Source organism: Bombus affinis, chromosome 14, assembly GCF_024516045.1.
Source record: "Bombus affinis isolate iyBomAffi1 chromosome 14, iyBomAffi1.2, whole genome shotgun sequence".
In the NCBI taxonomy this organism is placed as follows: Eukaryota; Metazoa; Arthropoda; class Insecta; order Hymenoptera; family Apidae; genus Bombus; species Bombus affinis.
Genome location: NC_066357.1, coordinates 4,175,856 through 4,192,329, shown reverse-complemented (window position 1 = coordinate 4,192,329; position 16,474 = coordinate 4,175,856). Strand labels below are relative to the sequence as shown.

The 16,474-nt window shown below is 30.3% G+C and overlaps 4 protein-coding genes and 1 long non-coding RNA gene across 21 annotated transcripts; 3 read left to right on the top strand and 2 right to left on the bottom strand.

The window, feature by feature from the left end:
- The first annotated feature begins 392 nt into the window (after positions 1 to 392).
- Positions 393 to 1,763, top strand: LOC126924458 (CDGSH iron-sulfur domain-containing protein 2 homolog). Its single transcript, XM_050738987.1, has 4 exons — positions 393 to 551; positions 727 to 821; positions 1,135 to 1,251; positions 1,494 to 1,763. Exons 1-4 carry the CDS (start codon positions 455 to 457, stop codon positions 1,581 to 1,583), a joined length of 399 nt encoding a protein of 132 aa, XP_050594944.1. The 5' UTR covers positions 393 to 454; the 3' UTR covers positions 1,584 to 1,763.
- A 226-nt stretch (positions 1,764 to 1,989) lies between these two features.
- On the bottom strand, positions 1,990 to 9,055 carry LOC126924454 (dentin sialophosphoprotein-like). Of its 14 annotated transcripts, none has more exons than XM_050738957.1 (11): positions 7,861 to 8,082; positions 7,642 to 7,792; positions 6,543 to 6,600; positions 6,264 to 6,473; positions 4,474 to 4,647; positions 4,014 to 4,172; positions 3,459 to 3,827; positions 3,173 to 3,379; positions 2,798 to 3,026; positions 2,643 to 2,715; positions 1,990 to 2,570 (listed from the first exon to the last, which is right to left on the bottom strand). In XM_050738957.1, exons 5-11 carry the CDS (start codon positions 4,517 to 4,519, stop codon positions 2,565 to 2,567), a joined length of 1,089 nt encoding a protein of 362 aa, XP_050594914.1. In that variant the 5' UTR covers positions 4,520 to 4,647; positions 6,264 to 6,473; positions 6,543 to 6,600; positions 7,642 to 7,792; positions 7,861 to 8,082; the 3' UTR covers positions 1,990 to 2,564. The 14 variants fall into 14 exon arrangements, with proteins under 14 accessions (XP_050594914.1, XP_050594916.1, XP_050594915.1 ...); XM_050738959.1 differs by lacking the exons at positions 7,642 to 7,792; positions 7,861 to 8,082 and adding exons at positions 7,003 to 7,155; positions 7,231 to 7,635; XM_050738958.1 differs by lacking the exon at positions 7,642 to 7,792.
- Positions 8,212 to 11,701, top strand: LOC126924459 (uncharacterized). The gene is made up of 2 exons (XR_007713531.1): positions 8,212 to 11,203; positions 11,295 to 11,701. It is a non-coding gene; the product is annotated as an uncharacterized LOC126924459 (long non-coding RNA).
- On the bottom strand, positions 11,236 to 14,762 carry LOC126924453 (STAM-binding protein). Of its 2 annotated transcripts, none has more exons than XM_050738954.1 (9): positions 14,668 to 14,762; positions 14,273 to 14,467; positions 14,058 to 14,156; positions 13,752 to 13,973; positions 13,119 to 13,304; positions 12,740 to 13,037; positions 12,533 to 12,645; positions 12,354 to 12,456; positions 11,236 to 12,276 (listed from the first exon to the last, which is right to left on the bottom strand). In XM_050738954.1, the coding sequence occupies exons 2-9, from the start codon at positions 14,416 to 14,418 to the stop codon at positions 12,211 to 12,213; spliced, it is 1,233 nt and encodes a 410-aa protein (XP_050594911.1). In that variant the 5' UTR covers positions 14,419 to 14,467; positions 14,668 to 14,762; the 3' UTR covers positions 11,236 to 12,210. The 2 variants fall into 2 exon arrangements, with proteins under 2 accessions (XP_050594911.1, XP_050594910.1); XM_050738953.1 differs by lacking the exon at positions 14,668 to 14,762 and adding an exon at positions 14,526 to 14,648.
- Positions 14,661 to 16,242, top strand: LOC126924455 (DNA excision repair protein ERCC-1). Of its 3 annotated transcripts, none has more exons than XM_050738971.1 (6): positions 14,661 to 14,934; positions 15,049 to 15,144; positions 15,222 to 15,331; positions 15,420 to 15,614; positions 15,688 to 15,873; positions 15,938 to 16,242. In XM_050738971.1, the coding sequence occupies exons 2-6, from the start codon at positions 15,075 to 15,077 to the stop codon at positions 16,139 to 16,141; spliced, it is 765 nt and encodes a 254-aa protein (XP_050594928.1). In that variant the 5' UTR covers positions 14,661 to 14,934; positions 15,049 to 15,074; the 3' UTR covers positions 16,142 to 16,242. The 3 variants fall into 3 exon arrangements, with proteins under 3 accessions (XP_050594928.1, XP_050594929.1, XP_050594930.1); XM_050738972.1 differs by having other exon boundaries at positions 15,014 to 15,144; XM_050738973.1 differs by having other exon boundaries at positions 14,661 to 14,960.
- Positions 16,243 to 16,474: the final 232 nt, after the last annotated feature.

Below are 16,474 nucleotides of genomic sequence, written 5' to 3'. Positions count from 1 at the left end.
TTGGTAATTATATTTAGTAAACTATTATTAAAACGTTCCTATCCAACAAAACTATTACTCAGTCATGATTATCAAATAAAATTATTTTACTTAACTAGAACGATACCATTAATATAACTACTCGAAATAGGGCTTCAAATTTTTAAACAATACATACAAGCAATAATTTATTAGAAGTCTTAAAAACTAAAATGTTTTCAAGTGTCAAATTCAAATAATGCATGAGCAATAATATTTTATTTAACATTGTAACGGATTTATAACAAGTATAAAATGTTCGAAGAGTAAAATATATTTATTGATTCTCATGTTTAAAATTATATTTTATGAATATATATAAAGTTGGTCTTAACTTATATATTTCGCTTTGTGGTATGGAAAAATAATCGAATATGCAACGCAACTAGTTCACGTTTGAAATCGCAGCTTGATTAGCGTAGTAGTGATAGCAATCATGTATCCACTAGCACATCTCGTCAAAGAATCTCTTCCAAATTATTTAGCTGGATTGCCTATTCCGGATACTATAGGAGGATGGTTTCGACTTGGAAGTAAGAAATTAAATAACATATTTACTATATGTTTAGTGATCTAACAGAATCATGTTAAGTACCTTTAAGAAATGAAGTTTTTGAACGTGACATTGCAAATCACTACTGTGCCCACATTCTCTCCAACAGTTCTGCGAATAGTATGAATATATGAAACTTTTTTATTTTCATTTAGTACGTGATTGGATTTCCTTAGTCCCACCAACTGCGTTATTAGCGGGTATCGGTTATATGTCATACAAAGCATTTTGTCCAAAGGCTAGAGGACCAGTAAGTAATCTATGCAATATATTGTATTTATCTTTCAATACATCAAGGGCATTAAGATAGTATGTTACGTTATATTTCGCCTCTCCTTTCTTGATTATATAACGATATTACTTCATATTTATAATTGTACCTTTAATCTAAACTTGCCTAAAAATCAGTATTATATACTATTTTTTATTTGAATTCATACATTTGTATTTATGAAATATATGTATTAAAGTACTCATTGTACTCAGTAATATACTCACTGTACCAATTAATTAGCATGTTATACAATCTACTCATCTGTAATTTGTATTAATTATGATTATAGCTATGTGGGTTTGTGAATCCCAATATAAAGAAGGATGTAAATAAAGTGGTAGACACAGTTGATATAGAAGATATCACTGAGAAAGCTGCATTTTGCCGTTGTTGGAGATCTAAGAATGTAAGTTTTCTATCTTTTTATCTACTTCGCTGCTCTCATTTGATGTTAAGATTCTGGATCCTATTCATAAGTGACATACATTAAGGGTATCTATGAATAACTTTGTGAGTTACATAAACATATATTATACAATTATGTCATTTGTTTGTATGCTAACCATATGCATAAGAGATATTAATATTGACAAATACATAAAAATATGAATAATATTGATATTTACATTAAAAATTTTTCTATTTTAGTGGCCATATTGTGATGGCACTCATGGAAGTCATAATCAGGAAACGAATGATAATGTGGGTCCTCTTGTAATTACAAGAAACAAAGATTAATGTAAACTTATTGGCACATAAAAGTTACTGTATGTACTTCTTCTTTATAAAGCTGCTAATAAACAAAAACAAAAAATTCCTATAATGAATAATGTAGAATCATATGAACACGTCACAAATAATTAGTGTAGATAAATATTTAAATGAATAAAAAAACAACATTAAGCACAGGATGTAAAATATTATATGTATTGTCATTTGCCACTTGTAACTATTTTTTGGAATTGTGATTTGTCGAATTTATAAATAAATATATTGTTATCAAAATTCGTTTTGTCACTAACTATGTAAGTTAGAGTATGTAAAATTATAAATCTTTTTATGTACATAATTTTTACGAAGATTTGTGGCAATTACCTGAGAAGGTGTTAACTGAACTCTTTTTCCAAAAATAAAAATACATTGGTAAAAAAAATATTCCACCAATTTATTTATTTAACTAAAATTATTTACATGTTCGTCGCACATATTACAAAAACAGGTGGAAAACGAAGATAATATTACATTACAAAAGTTTCGTTTATAGTATACATTTTTCAATGGTTCCAAATACTACAAAACAAGAGAGAATATCGTTACAGTAATATCAAAGAAAACTGACAGATATTCTAGCACCCTCAACTATTTGTAAGACATTTAGTTGATACTTAAAATGCCACGTCATTTATTCAACGATCTGCGCATCGCATTATCACCAGAAAAATATACATGATAGCACAGTAACGCTATTTCTAATTTCTACAGGAGAAGGAAAAAACAATCAACGTGTTGAAAAAGATGGATTGTATACATAGCGTATATAAAACAATTACATCCCAAGAACTGTATAATATTATCCAAATATATTTGGTGTCTTGACTGTCAGGCACAATGCATGTCCTTAGTATCACAGATCAATGAATCTTCAATATTTACATAATATCAGCCTTAGCTGTGAATCATTCGGTTTTTCTTCCCTGCAGATTACTACTTTCGTTGAAATCACAGCTATAATGTGTAAAATTAAATTATTATGATTTAATTAAATATTAATTTGAATATAATCAATTATACGCTCACCTCAAAATGACGCAAATCGTTAGTATCAAATTCTAGTTCATTAACAAGTAACTCCCGGTGTCCATATCTATATCTAAAATACAAAAATATGGAATAAATTAATTTATTACTTCATATACATAAATAAAAAAAATTATAATAAATTTAATACTTACTCGATGTACCGCCTCCAAACGATCATTCCAATATATGCCAATGCAATTACTACAGCAAAACTGATCGCAGTAACTAGTGCTATGATTCCCGAAGACATATGTTTACTGTTACTCTGATCAGATTTCACAGCCTTAATAACTTCAGAATTTATATCCTCAACCTTATTTACTTCATGCGATGTTTCAGTAGTATTAGTACTATCTTTCGAATCCGTCGAATTCAGAATATCTACGATACAATGACATTTATGCTACGTAAAACTCATCGAGCTTAAAACATGCAATAAGCTTTCAAGTATGTAATAATACGTGACTGAATTATTTTTATAGAATTTGAATTTGTATAAGAAATTATATTAAAATATATTTTTGTACCAGAATTATTGGTATTGATAGTGTGATTTGTGTCAGAAGGTACAATAGCGTAATGTACTTCAGTTGTACTCTGCGTATTATTTCCATTGATTTCCCCGTCTTTCGCGTCACCTTTTTCTTTCTCATGAGGTATAACTTCCGATACCTGAGGCTCCGTAGTGGATCCAGTCTTATTATTTGCAGTAGTCGTATTAGTTATCGTGGATTCTTTAAAAGGAATATGGATGTAATGTAGTCCATTTTTATATAACTTCCACTTTTTATTCAAATTTTATGTAATATATACCTGTAGCATTTAACGAATCACCATCATCATCCCGTGGATGCTTATTACAGTAAAGCATGTCCTCTGCTTCTTTCGTAGAAGTACAGTTTTCTTTTTTATCATTTTGCTCTTCACTATTTTGCTTCTCGTTACTTCGCGTTTTGTTATTTACCTGTTCTTTATTTAGCTTCTCACTACTTTGCTCTTCATTATTTAGCTTTTCACTATTTTGCTTGTCACTATTTAGCTTCTCATTATTTTGCTCGCTATTATTTAGCTTCTCATTATCTTCCTTCTTCTCGTCAATTGTTTTTTCTACCGGCGTATTTACAGTCGCATTAGCTGTATTAGTTAATGTAGAATTACTGGTTTCGTTCGCTGTTTTTATACCTTAAAAAAAAAAAAAAAAAAAAAAAAAAAGCAATAAGACATTCAGTATATTCTCACGGTAATAATTTGTCCTATCATTAAGCGTAAATTATGCAGAAAGAATATTGACCGCATGCATTTTAAGTGTTCAACCGGGTTGATGCAAACACAAAGAATTCAATCGTTAAGAAAATTCATTCTACTCACCCGTATTATCTTCTGCCGCCTTTATCGATGAGGTGGTCGCTTTGCTACTGCTATTACTCAAAATATCGGTCGGTTCCTTCAGGTTTCCGATGTCCACTTTGCTTGGATGTTCTTCTCTGCTTGCATACAGTGAAGAGGCTCTGCCAACTGACAACGAAACTATTTATAAAACAACAATTTTTAACGCTATCGATGCAAATAATATGAATGCGAAAAACATTAACAACTTGTAAATATACATCACATCGTGGCGAACACCTTACGTGGAACTGTCTCTATTTCGTAAAATTTCAAAAATATATTGAGAAGTAAAGGGAGAGCTTGTATATTTTGACAAATCTATAGTTAGCCTGGTTGTTTGAAATTCTAAAGTTATACTATCTACAATTGAAGTATCACGTTTAAGAAAATTTAAGAAAATTTCACTCGACATAGAAATATCGCTACACTTTTATCTTACCGCACATCGGAACCAGCAGAACAACGATCACCCGCAATTGAAGCATCTTTTTTCCGTTCTGTTTATTTATGTTTACGCCTTGAATTCGAAGACTGTTGCACTTTTGCACGCACTTTGTCGTCTCTGGCACAGCTTATCGTTCTCCGAGCGCTAATCCGCGTTGTGGGATCGAACCTGAAATCAAGATTAATCGCAATTATCAATTTTCTCCACCTCCTCCTATTATACGTTTTATCTGTTATCTTAGATAAACTAGGCAAACAAATACATTTTTTATTATTATATCACCATTTTAATGCAATTATTAATAGCACTAATGTGTTAATTAATTTAATTGTATAATTAAGAGGATAGGTGAATAATTATCTTTTATATTTTTTTATTGAATGCATTACAAACAAATAGAGATTGCACAAAAGGACTTGAAATATGTGTATTTCTAACACACTCATAACAGGATATTTTTTCCTGTTCGATAATATTGTGCGTGTGCTATATTATATTATGTTATGTTATTCCATAATGTATTACATATCGTGTTATATTTTGGTACATTTTACTATAATTACATGAAATATGTACGTTAATAACAGAGACTGTATTAGGCTTTAAGCCTTATTAAAATAACCAAATAATAATACTAAAATTTACTTAAAAAGAATAACTTTTTAATATGCAATAACAAATAATATATTTATCTTATATTCTTACATTCGCTATTCCATTTGTCTTTGGCTTAGTAAATCGCGATAGTTCCTACTGATAATAGAAATGTGTATAAGTGCTTATCGAAATAAAATTCTATCGATGGTATTTTGTTGGACCACATTTCCAATCTAAAGATGATTTTCTCAATTTAGTGAAGTTTAAATTATTACCCAGTTTTCTATGAAATTCTAATTATATATTTATAAATCAATATCATTTATAAATTTGAATAGACTCTGATTGCGTATAATTTCGCAATTCAAAGTAATGCGAGAGAGACAAGCCTGTATTTACGGAAATTGCACTTTTGAAAAGAATAAATGAAAAGATTCGAATAGTAAGATGTATGTAGATAATAGAGATGAGTTCGACTGTATCAGCTTCCGTTTGTCAGATAACTACTGTATCAATTGAGCGATTTAACCTGTTTGAACTAAATTGTTTTTTCTCCTTGAACCTCGTTTTAAAAATGTCATGCTATCCACAAGTATACCTACATCGAAGTATCAATTAGTATTTATATCTATATTTGCTACATAATTTACATAGTCTCCATAGTTTACAATACAATAGTTTACAATATTCATCGCCTATAAGATATCAAGTCGAGAACTAAAACGTAAAAATTGTTTAAATATATATTACTCTGCATTTTATATTGAATATCGAGGTTCATTAATATGATGGATAATTGACTGTTTAAATACTTTTGTGAAAAATACTTGTGCGAAATATACACTAGCACTAAATATTGTGTAATTTTTGTATATATTCTTAGGTTTGTTTCAAGCTTTGCCAATGTTACGATGATAATCGAATCTCATAACAGTGTTAATGAAATTTCAAAATGTTTCGTATAGAAGTCGAATATCTTTGTGTACTTCATTTCTCAGATAACCAAATTCTCAGAAAATCAAATTAGAATGTTATGAAACGACACCAGATCATTTACATCACTGTGAATGTGTCGACGAATCCCGGTTAAGTTTACTTTCATATATTATTCCGTATTATACGATCTACTTTTTATACTCGTTGTATTAAGGCGAGAAGAAACTGTTATAAAGAACTTGTTTACGTACATAAAAATATCCTTGTGGTGCCATTCAAACATGGAAGTTGGAAAACGTTCAAAACACAAGAATTTATCACTTTGAATTTTCTTTTATGGTGTGAACATATTACTATGGTAAGAGTGAAGAGGCATTTTTTCACAGAAATCGTTCCTAATTTCGGGCACAATCGCTATGGAAATCCAAGAATGACCGTGTACCGGATTCTCACGAATTCGCCTGTGAAAAAAGTTATATAAATCTCTTCTTCTGGCGTCGCTAACATTCGTGTGCTATTATACGCCTTACATGCTTCAAAAAGGAAGTATAAAATATTGTTCTAATGATTTGCAGGTATCTGACTATTCTGAAAGATGAAAATATACAATTAATATTTCACTAGTTATGTCCTCTTTTGAAATAGTATTTGTTAGTCGGTTAGGAAGAGAGTCGTATGATTATAATATATATGTGTATGTTTATTGCCATTGCCACAAAATGATATGCAAGAAAACGTTACATTTATTTTTTTAAATTATTAGGAATTCATTAAGGAAAGATAAACAGTACTTGGAAAAGTAATTTCGAAGGAAAGAAAGTATTCATTACTTGTTTAATCTTTGACCAACTTTTTACTTAAATGTAATTAAAATGTAGGGCGTTTCACACAGGCGATATAGGAAATTATAAAAAAGACAAGAGATTATCATTATTATATACGGAATTTTTTGACGACAATATCGATAATAATGATGCCTAATTAACGTACCACTTTTTATCTGTATGTGTTAAATGAATGAGTCCACAGAACGGAACTTCTAAACGCGCATTTTAATACGCCACGTTTCAGCGAGAGGACTGTCGTAGTCATTTCACCGTTTTCAATAAAGATAAATCATAGAGAAAACATTCGCGCGAGATCCTGGTCGATAAAAAAAAATCAATAGACGAATTAACCTATTTCTCGGTGTATAATACACGGTCTAAAAGTGCATACCTTTGTCGAACGTGAAAGTAGAATGTTCCACTTTTTTTCTATTTGCAATCGTTTGGTAAAGAATTGCTATATATTTAGAAGAGAGACCAGGAAACAGTGGCAGCCAGTAAAACTCGAAAAATTGTCGTCACACACGAACTTATGGTTCGGCCGATAAACCACGCAATTACAACGTTCCGCGTGTAATTGCATTACAATTAATCGTTGTTCCTCGTAAGATGGGGAAAATGTTCGTGTGTACACAAATTGTTTCACTCGCCGTTCACTTTTCAACTCTCAACTGCGTTTTACGCGCTACTTCTAAAATCTCGATCACGAGTGCATTTCCGTAACACGAGTTGGTTTTTTTCTTTGAAAAAATGGAAACCGCTCGTTTGACGTGTTGATTACCGATAATGACGCAATCGTTACCTCGTTATTATATGAAGAGTATGGTCACATTTAAGTAAAATCTGTATTTCAATACTGCTACAGAAACTTTCACGAACTCGAAGAACAAATGACGTTTGTCGAGTAACTCGTCACTAGGAGTTACACTATTACACTAGTTACTGCATTTACACTGTTAATGAAGTACAAATGAAATTTCATTATGCTAGGTCACGATCGAAATATCTTTGCTATAATCACCTTTAGTCGTACTCGAGCTATATCTTGTTTTTAATAATAGAACACGAATGTTTAATAGATAGACGCGCAGTATGCGAACTTTCGATTATTCCATCATCTTGTTTCATCGATCGAGCCACGCGTTGCTATTCTACTTCTATATCGTCCAACGCATAGACAATTTCAAATTGAAATGTCCACTCGAATCAAGTTAAACCGCGCACCGTGAGTTGTTCCTTCCCTTAAGAGCAACAGCATACTGCACGTTCTACGCGACTGGAGAGGTATATGTATAATAGTGACATACGGCGAAAGAGAGGGCTACAATCTACAATAACGCGCCGCATGTGTAAAACGAAGCCAAGAAGAAACAAACAGTCATCAACGTAATTTGTTAGTAGCTGTTTATCAGTTGATTTAATCAGGTCGTTAATTGTATAAATGTATAACAGTGTCTTAGAAGATAAGGTAATCGCTTTAAACTACCGAAGTAAATTTCCGAGCAGAGATCTTCGAGAACGAATTTCGTATTGGGAATAGTGATATCTTTCACGATTCTTTTTTTAGCCCATTTTTTAGTAAATCGTCTTGAGTTGTGACCGGTTCTGCACGTTAATCGGATTAAAACAAGTAGCTTGAACATAAGAGAAATATAAGAGTGTCAACGTACACGAACTATTTTGTTTGAAGTTGAGCGAAACACTTGTCTAATGAAATCGATGATGCAAATGCATATAAAATCTATATACGACCGCAAGTTATCAAATTCTATCGGTTAAACGCAATTTGACTACTCTGTAGAATCAGGTATATTTAGTAACATCAATCCCCATCTTGCGAAATAGTTTTATATTTCGTGATTCGATCTGCCCCTATTATACTATTACAAAATTCTGCTTCAAATGTAGTATATTCACCAATGTTCACGTAGTCAGGGAAGAATTTCAAGAATTCTAAAGACACCTTACAGTTATACAGACTTCGTTATAGCGACCTACATAGTCCCTTACTTAAGTCTAACAAGCAGCCAAAGTTGGAAATAAAGCAATATTTTCATGTATCGTTCGAGAGGTTGCGAATTTTTGGCGCCGTTGAATTAACAAGAATTATCATTACATAATATCTGAATCCTGAATGAATACCGACTATTAAGATAATCGTAAGTTGATCTTTATCCACGTTACAATACGTTACCTGGCAATATTCCCAGAATACATTGACGTATGCTGAAATTCTCACTGCTCGATGTGCATCTGATCGATATTCTACTGTAAAAACCGGTAACAACAAGCTTAAGTAGAGGAAATCGTACGCGTGTATACATGAGTACGTCACAGGCGTTTTACCCTGTGGGGTTTTATACGTCATCGAATAAACTTGAAAGGCACGAGGCCGTTATATACGTACCTGCTTATGTTCTCTCCTCGTTTATCCATGGGCTGTTGAATTCTTCTTCTGCTGGATTGTACATTTTCCCAACTTAATTTTGTAGATCTATTCAACGTAATTTCAAGTAGTTACGTATATATTGAATTATCTCTAGGAGGATCATCAAAATTTAAAGTCCGATTCCACACTGTTCTGTGTAGTTAGAAAATTATCTATAGTAAACAACCGCATTGTTCTGTGAAATAGCTGCTACCTTGGAAGTTCCACAGCGTTATATATAGGGTGTTCGAGAAGTAAATAAGTAAATTGTATGATTATTTTATGAGTAACAGTAAGAAGAAATATTTATGAGACGGTAAACGTTTTGTGGTTTCATATTATTAAATGTTATAGTATTATAATCTGTATAATAATATAGTATTGTAATTTGAAGAATCTAAAACACAAATGTATTAGAATTAAGCAAAATTTGCAAACGTTGAAGATTCCGTGAACAGGATTCCTTGCATTGAACTATGATACCTTTTTAATCCCACTATATGTGACAGATAAAATCAAGAATGCAAGATAAAAGTAAACGCTTTGAGCTGAACATAGTCATTTTAGTATTGTGGTAAACGTTAAACTTCGACGTATAGTTACGGTATAGTGAATGATTAAAACATACGTATATGTTATTCCGGAACGACACCTTTGGACCAAGTAACTCATACACCTTCATTAAAATGCATAGCTTTGTAGATGTTCGATTGACAAATGTTCTTTATTCTTCAAAGAAATCAATAATCTGCTTGATAATTCGTTATTTTATTTATTTATTTTTTTTAATATTTTTGATATTTTTGCGTAATTAATATCAGATTCATTCCTATAACGCTGACCATAAAATTCGAGGTCAAGAGAAAAGTTTAGAGCGACAGTCGTATGCCATTGGCTCTTATATTGATGTAATCATACTCACTAATAAACGAATTCTTATTTAATTATCGAGATTGTAAATAGCAACAGTTGATGAATTTCTTGCGCAGGATGTGTTAATACGTCAGTAAACGGAAAATAATGGTTAAGGAGTCGTCTGTGAGAAGTGAAATTTCCATAGGTAAAGAAGCGTGCATAAAGAAAATGCTTACGCGTAACGTGATTTATACTCCGTCTGTAAACGGTAAAACGAAGAACACATAAGCTTCCACGTAAAAATAGATTGACCCTGCCGTCGATAAAACCCCGCAAAGCGCGAAACCCTTCAACGCGAGTAATTCGATATACGCGAGGAGAGGTGAATGGCGAGAAGCATTCTCACGAGGTACTCGCGTATACCTACAATGGGTTCTCTTTAGAATTCCGTATCCTGGCCGTGAATAATTTTCTTCTGCTCCTTCTTCCTTTTTTTCTTTCTTTCCTGGTAAATAATTTCTTTGTGCTCACTCAACGACAAATAATCGCATTCAATGAATGTTCTCGAACAATGAGCATAAAAATCACAAAGAAGATAAACGAGTCCTCTGTGAAAATCTTTCGTTTCGTAGACAAAAACTAGACATAACGTAGACATAAACAACGGAAAATTAGATTTATTATATTAATTTATAATTTATTTCTTATCTTGCGGAATATACAGTTTTTTACTAACATTCAATTACTTTATAATTATAATATTCGGATTTAGCCTTCATCAATTTTTTTGGTACGAACGTAGACTAATGTTCTAAATTATCTTTTATGCTAATTAGGATTTACGTCCCTCACTGTGTAGCACGCGTTCAATCACGATTTGGCAATTAAAATATTTTTCGGTATAATAAAAGTTAATAGTTACATTATCAGGTTGTAAAAAGAAAAAATTGTTAGTAAGTAGATGGAGATAGTTGTTTATATGTACAAAATATTGCACGTTTATGAGACAGGGAAATATATAGTCTCATAAACAATACGTAAGCGTGTAATTAAACCTTTAAGTACACAAAAGTTATCTCAGGTACCTACTAATACAAATATTTTATACCGATATCAATTAACACAGCATCTATTGGTACTATACAATTTTTAAATACAATATTGTATTATAGAGTACATAAAGTGAAGCATCGCTCAAGGCTGATATATCGATTTAGTGTACCAACATATTTCATAACAAGCTCGGTATATTAGGTTATGACTAGCACAGTGTGTCAATGCAATTTATTGATCTTTCGATTACGATTTTACGTAACGATACGATTTCATTGAATGATCCAATCATAAATAATGTTATTCGATGATATCGTGCAATATCTACAATTGAACGTTACATACTTCATGTGGTTAACATGAGGTTATGAACACCATTATTTTTCCATGAAAGGCACGTAAACTTATACACACATTTCGCGCACTGCTAATGTTTATAAAAATTTTTGTTATACATTTATTTTTCGGTACACAATGTATTACCTGAGTAAATAAATATAAATATTATGAAGAAGTAATAGAAGCACATTTGTATCACACTATCTTAAATATTCTATTTTTACATAAATTATACGTAAACAAATTTGTCTTATTTTCATTCCATGAGGTTGAAAATCCTTTGATACTCGTAAAATGAAAATGTTAATACTATTTGTTAACGATAATGCTTATTTTCAGTCAAAATAATTTCTAATCATTAATTATTAAAAATTCTTAAATTATATAAAGTTCTTTGTGTAATCTACTATAATTTACCAATTAAATATTGCGTTATTTTATTCTACCGATTTTAAATGCACGATTTTACTTCAAATATATTAAAGATTTTTAATATATTAAATGTTTTGTCATAAAAATATTGAAAGCCTTGCAACTGCTAAATTCTTATGTTTTTTAAGCTAAAATGTCTGCAATTTTTCATTTCTTTCACTTAGTACAACGTATTTGATAATTAAATACATAACTTGTTATACAATAGTTGTACACATTAAAGTATATACATATGCAAAAATGTGTATACACATCTAAAAGATGTCATTTTCTTCTTAGGTCCACTACTTCTATCACTGCAGTTACATCCAACTTACAGTGTTTTGCTTTCTGAAAAAATATTGTTTTGAACGTATGTAACAGATTATATTTGCACAATCTGCATTAAAGCCATTTAGAATAATTACCGTGTATAGTGGAGGATCTGTTGGATGTGGATGAAATCCAGTTTCTCTGCAATTGGCAATAAATTCTAATCCATATTCTGGAGTCAGAATGAAAAATCCTGTTCTAAAGTAAAGAAATATATTTTTGAATTAAAAAAACTCCTTTTTTTATACATCCGGATATTTTTTCTTTTACTTACTCATCATATTTAGGAGCACAAACAATGGCAATGGCTTCAGCCATCATAAGTTGATATGCACAATGTGTATGAAGATCAACACTAGATAGAAAGGCAGTCTGTGTAGGATGCGTCTGTGAAGTACAATTATTTTTTCTGTTTGCAAATTCACCCAGTTCAGATGTTGTTTTCAATGATAATTTTACTTTAAATTCAAATATTACATACATGTATCCAACCAAGAGTAATCAAATTATGTTGATCCTGATAATCAAATATATCTTCTTCATTATACGTTACACAAGAATCTGGGGATCCAGTTTGTTCAGGAATTAATAAATGTGTAACAACTAATTTATTTCTTTCTAATTTGCCTGCTAATATACCACAAGTTTCTTTATTATTCATAGTGTTAGAGAATGCCAACATGAGGAAGTTTTGCATTAATTTAGTTGGCAATACTATGTCTCTTAAAGTAAAACTGTCACAAAGCAAAGAAGGTTTTGTTGAGCGATCTATAGTGGGTCTATTAAAAAATACAATTATATAATTTAATATTATTTGTAAATTACAATAAAAATTCAATTTCTTTTTACATTATACTTACTTTTCTTTAGATGTCTGTGCAGTTATATCACTAGATGGACTTACTAATGGTCTTGATGGTATACTCGAAATTTTTTTAAGCTTGGCATCTTCAGGAGATGTTACACTTGCAACCATAGCAGCTTCTGCTGCTTTAACAGCTGCTAATGCAGCTAATTTGTTCTTTCTTTCTTCCTCTTCTCTCAACCTAGACAAATATTATATATGCATAATCATTATACATATCTATAAATATAAATATATAGGCTGAGTCACCTAAGGCTAGGACCTAAAATATTTTTGAAATGGTTAATTATATTAAAAAATGAATCATATATTTTTTGATGCATTTGATATAGTTCATCATACCTTATAAAAAGTATTTGATTATTTATACAAGAATCCATTACTTTAGATCTGGTATTTTTCTCTACTGTCTATAGATGAATGCTTGTGAAGTAATTAATATAAATTACAAAAAAAAAATCTCACAATGTGCTTGCTTACCAATAGATTTCATACTGAAATATCAGAATGTCTTTTGATTCTCAGATTCATCTCTTCTCCATCATTTTTGTCATTGAGAAGGGTCAATATTTCTGATTCTAGCCTTAGATGACTCACCCTGTATAACTTATAAAATATTATAAAGTACTTTTCTAATTCTTCTTGTTTCAGTCTTTCCTTTTCAATTTTTTCTCTTTCTTTTACATCTTCCAGATACTTATTTAATTCTGTTTGATATTGTTCTAATAATTGTTTCTTTAATTCTTCAGCCTTAGGAAGTACTTTACGTAATGTTTGTTGATTATGCTCCTTATCTTTTAATGATACTGTGTCAAATTGTGGATGATTTCTTATTTTTTCAACAAAAATCCTGTAATAATACATTTTTAAAAAATAAATTGAATGTCTTAAATTATCATTAGTTATGTATTGTATTTAAAATCACATAGCTTACGTTATGAATTTGACGTATAAAATATATGCATATTCAAGATTATTATCTTTCATGCACATATCTGCCATCCTAATCATCTCTACACCAGAACGATAATATCTGAAAAAGATTCAACGGATTAATAGTGTTAGAATTATTTAATTGAACTTAAAAATGTATTTTTCAACAGGTTGCAACAATGATGTATGAAAAACAATTATAATAGGGCCTAATACCTTTGAGGTGGAATGTTACGGTCCATTTCTACTGTGGAAGCATAATCCGAGAGATTCTTCAACCGTGCTCGTGGATCTGATATGCCAACATTCTTCCAAGGATGTTTGGCATTGACACTTTTGATCTCTGACGTTTCCTTGCTCATTTAAAAATTTTAGGTTACGTTTAGTCAATATATTAATTCTTTATTACATCTGAAAAGATTTACTATCAGTGGATCCTCGCAGTTCTAAAATATACATAAACATTTACCCCATTTTAATTCTAATATATTAACAAGAATATATAATCAAAATAGCGATTGAGTTGATTAGAAAAATACGTCAAACTAATATGTCATCAGTCATCAAATGTTATCAATTGTCAGTGTTACCAATGGAAAAATAAAAATTACTATTATTTGTTTTGGTAGTCAATGGTGTAGCAATTGTTAATTTAATACGTAGATAAAGGTTTTTAATGGAAAACCTCTAAACAGCAGATATGTATGACACGTTTATAGCATGGAAGATGTTTAATTACTTTAGTGATAATTTATAATAATAATATCAATTTATTGTTATATATTATTTGATTATCAATGTCGTTGTTGCATAAATTAAAAATTTATTGTCAATAAGCAATCCATTATTGTTGTTTTATCATCATATTGTTTACTAGGGTAATAACCTATATGTGTATCTTCAAGCATGTTTATTATAATATATATACAATTATTATATTATAGCATATTCTTAAAGGATTTTTAATTCATGAATAATATTGTTTTTTAAAGTGGAAGTAAATAAATAGATACATATAATGGAAGAGAAAGATAAAAACAATGATGAAATTTCTCCATCTAAACAAGCTAGAGTTGATTCTTTCCAAAGTGAGTTACTATGTATATTATTATTTTAATATAAATCTGACATATTTACATTAAAAATGTTAATATTTTGTACACAGGTGCATTTAGCGAATTAAAGAAATCAGAATTTTTCAGTGAACCATTACCTGGTCCTTCTAAAGTCACGAGTGCCTCAAAATTTAATACACTGTTAGTCAGTTTAAAACAAGTACGATGATACAAGATTTTTTAGTATTTTGTAATATTATATAATATAATGTATTGCTTATTTTTGTACATATATAATCTAATTTTAGAAAGGAAATCCATTATTGAAATTTATAAATAATGTTCCTTGGGAATTTTCTGAAATTGTACCAGATTATGTTATGGGAAAAACTACTTGTGCTCTTTTCTTATCGATACGTTATCATCAACTTAATCCTGACTATATTCATGAACGCTTGAAGGCCTTAGGAAACATGTACAATCTAAGAGTGCTTTTAGTACAGGTTCATTTTAATTATTGTTATTATATCTAATAGCATATGATTATATTGTAAATGTAGTGGTAAAATATTACAGGTAGATGTGGCAGAGCCTAATCATGCTTTGAAACATTTAACAAGAATTTGCATTCTGGCAGATTTAACACTAATGCTGGCCTGGAATGCGGAAGATGCAGGCAAAATTATTGAAACATACAAGATTTATGAAAATAAGCCACCTGATGCAATAATGGAACGAAGTGATACAGCACCATATCAAAAGGTATATGCATAATATAATTAATTTGAGAATTACAAATTTTTTCTGTATATATGTATTCTTTCAGTTAATGAATGCCTTGACAACAATTCGATCAGTTAATAAAACAGATGCCACAACTCTTTTATCAACCTTTGGTACATTAAGTGATCTGGTACAGACACCATCAAGTGTACTTGCTCTTTGTCCCGGTGTTGGGATACAAAAAGCAGAAAGAATCCATAAAACGTTGCATGAACAATTTTTACGTCCTTCAAAGTCTGTAAAATAAGAATAAACAGGATATGACTTTATACGTGTAAATAAGTGTAACTCCGATGTTCTGTAAGACTATTAGGAATAAAATATTTTATATTCTTTTATAAAATGATATTTATTGACTTTATCATGTACTTTTTTATTGTACGTTGTTTACCTTCCATGTAACATTTTTCTAATACGATCGTATGTACATTTGTATATCATAGAATACATTTTTTGATATAAAAATAAAAACTACAATTCGCGTTGTTGTTCTGCTACGATATTAAGAAAATGTACTACTATCACTTACAGAAAAAGAGGTCATTGGTTATTCTATATATCAGTGATTCTGATATTATGA

Bases quoted from the DNA above. Each gene is read 5' to 3' on its own strand.
- LOC126924458 (XM_050738987.1), top strand. From the start codon at position 455: ATGTATCCACTAGCACATCTCGTCAAAGAATCTCTTCCAAATTATTTA. The intron at 552-726 runs GTAAGAAATTAA...ATTTTCATTTAG, and splicing joins AGGATGGTTTCGACTTGGAA to TACGTGATTGGATTTCCTTA. The intron at 1,252-1,493 runs GTAAGTTTTCTA...TTTCTATTTTAG, and splicing joins GTTGTTGGAGATCTAAGAAT to TGGCCATATTGTGATGGCAC.
- LOC126924454 (XM_050738968.1), bottom strand. From the start codon at position 4,519: ATGCTTCAATTGCGGGTGATCGTTGTTCTGCTGGTTCCGATGTGCG. The intron at 4,173-4,473 runs GTAAGATAAAAG...TTTTATAAATAG, and splicing joins TCTGCTGGTTCCGATGTGCG to TTTCGTTGTCAGTTGGCAGA. The intron at 3,027-3,172 runs GTACAAAAATAT...ATTGTATCGTAG, and splicing joins TATCAATACCAATAATTCTG to ATATTCTGAATTCGACGGAT.
- LOC126924453 (XM_050738954.1), bottom strand. From the start codon at position 14,418: ATGAGCAAGGAAACGTCAGAGATCAAAAGTGTCAATGCCAAACATCCT. The intron at 13,305-13,751 runs GTACTTTATAAT...ATATTTGTCTAG, and splicing joins AAACAAGAAGAATTAGAAAA to GTTGAGAGAAGAGGAAGAAA. The intron at 12,457-12,532 runs GTAAGTAAAAGA...TCTTTACTTTAG, and splicing joins TGTGCTCCTAAATATGATGA to AACAGGATTTTTCATTCTGA.
- LOC126924455 (XM_050738971.1), top strand. From the start codon at position 15,075: ATGGAAGAGAAAGATAAAAACAATGATGAAATTTCTCCATCTAAACAA. The intron at 15,332-15,419 runs GTACGATGATAC...ATCTAATTTTAG, and splicing joins TGTTAGTCAGTTTAAAACAA to AAAGGAAATCCATTATTGAA. The intron at 15,615-15,687 runs GTTCATTTTAAT...AAAATATTACAG, and splicing joins TAAGAGTGCTTTTAGTACAG to GTAGATGTGGCAGAGCCTAA.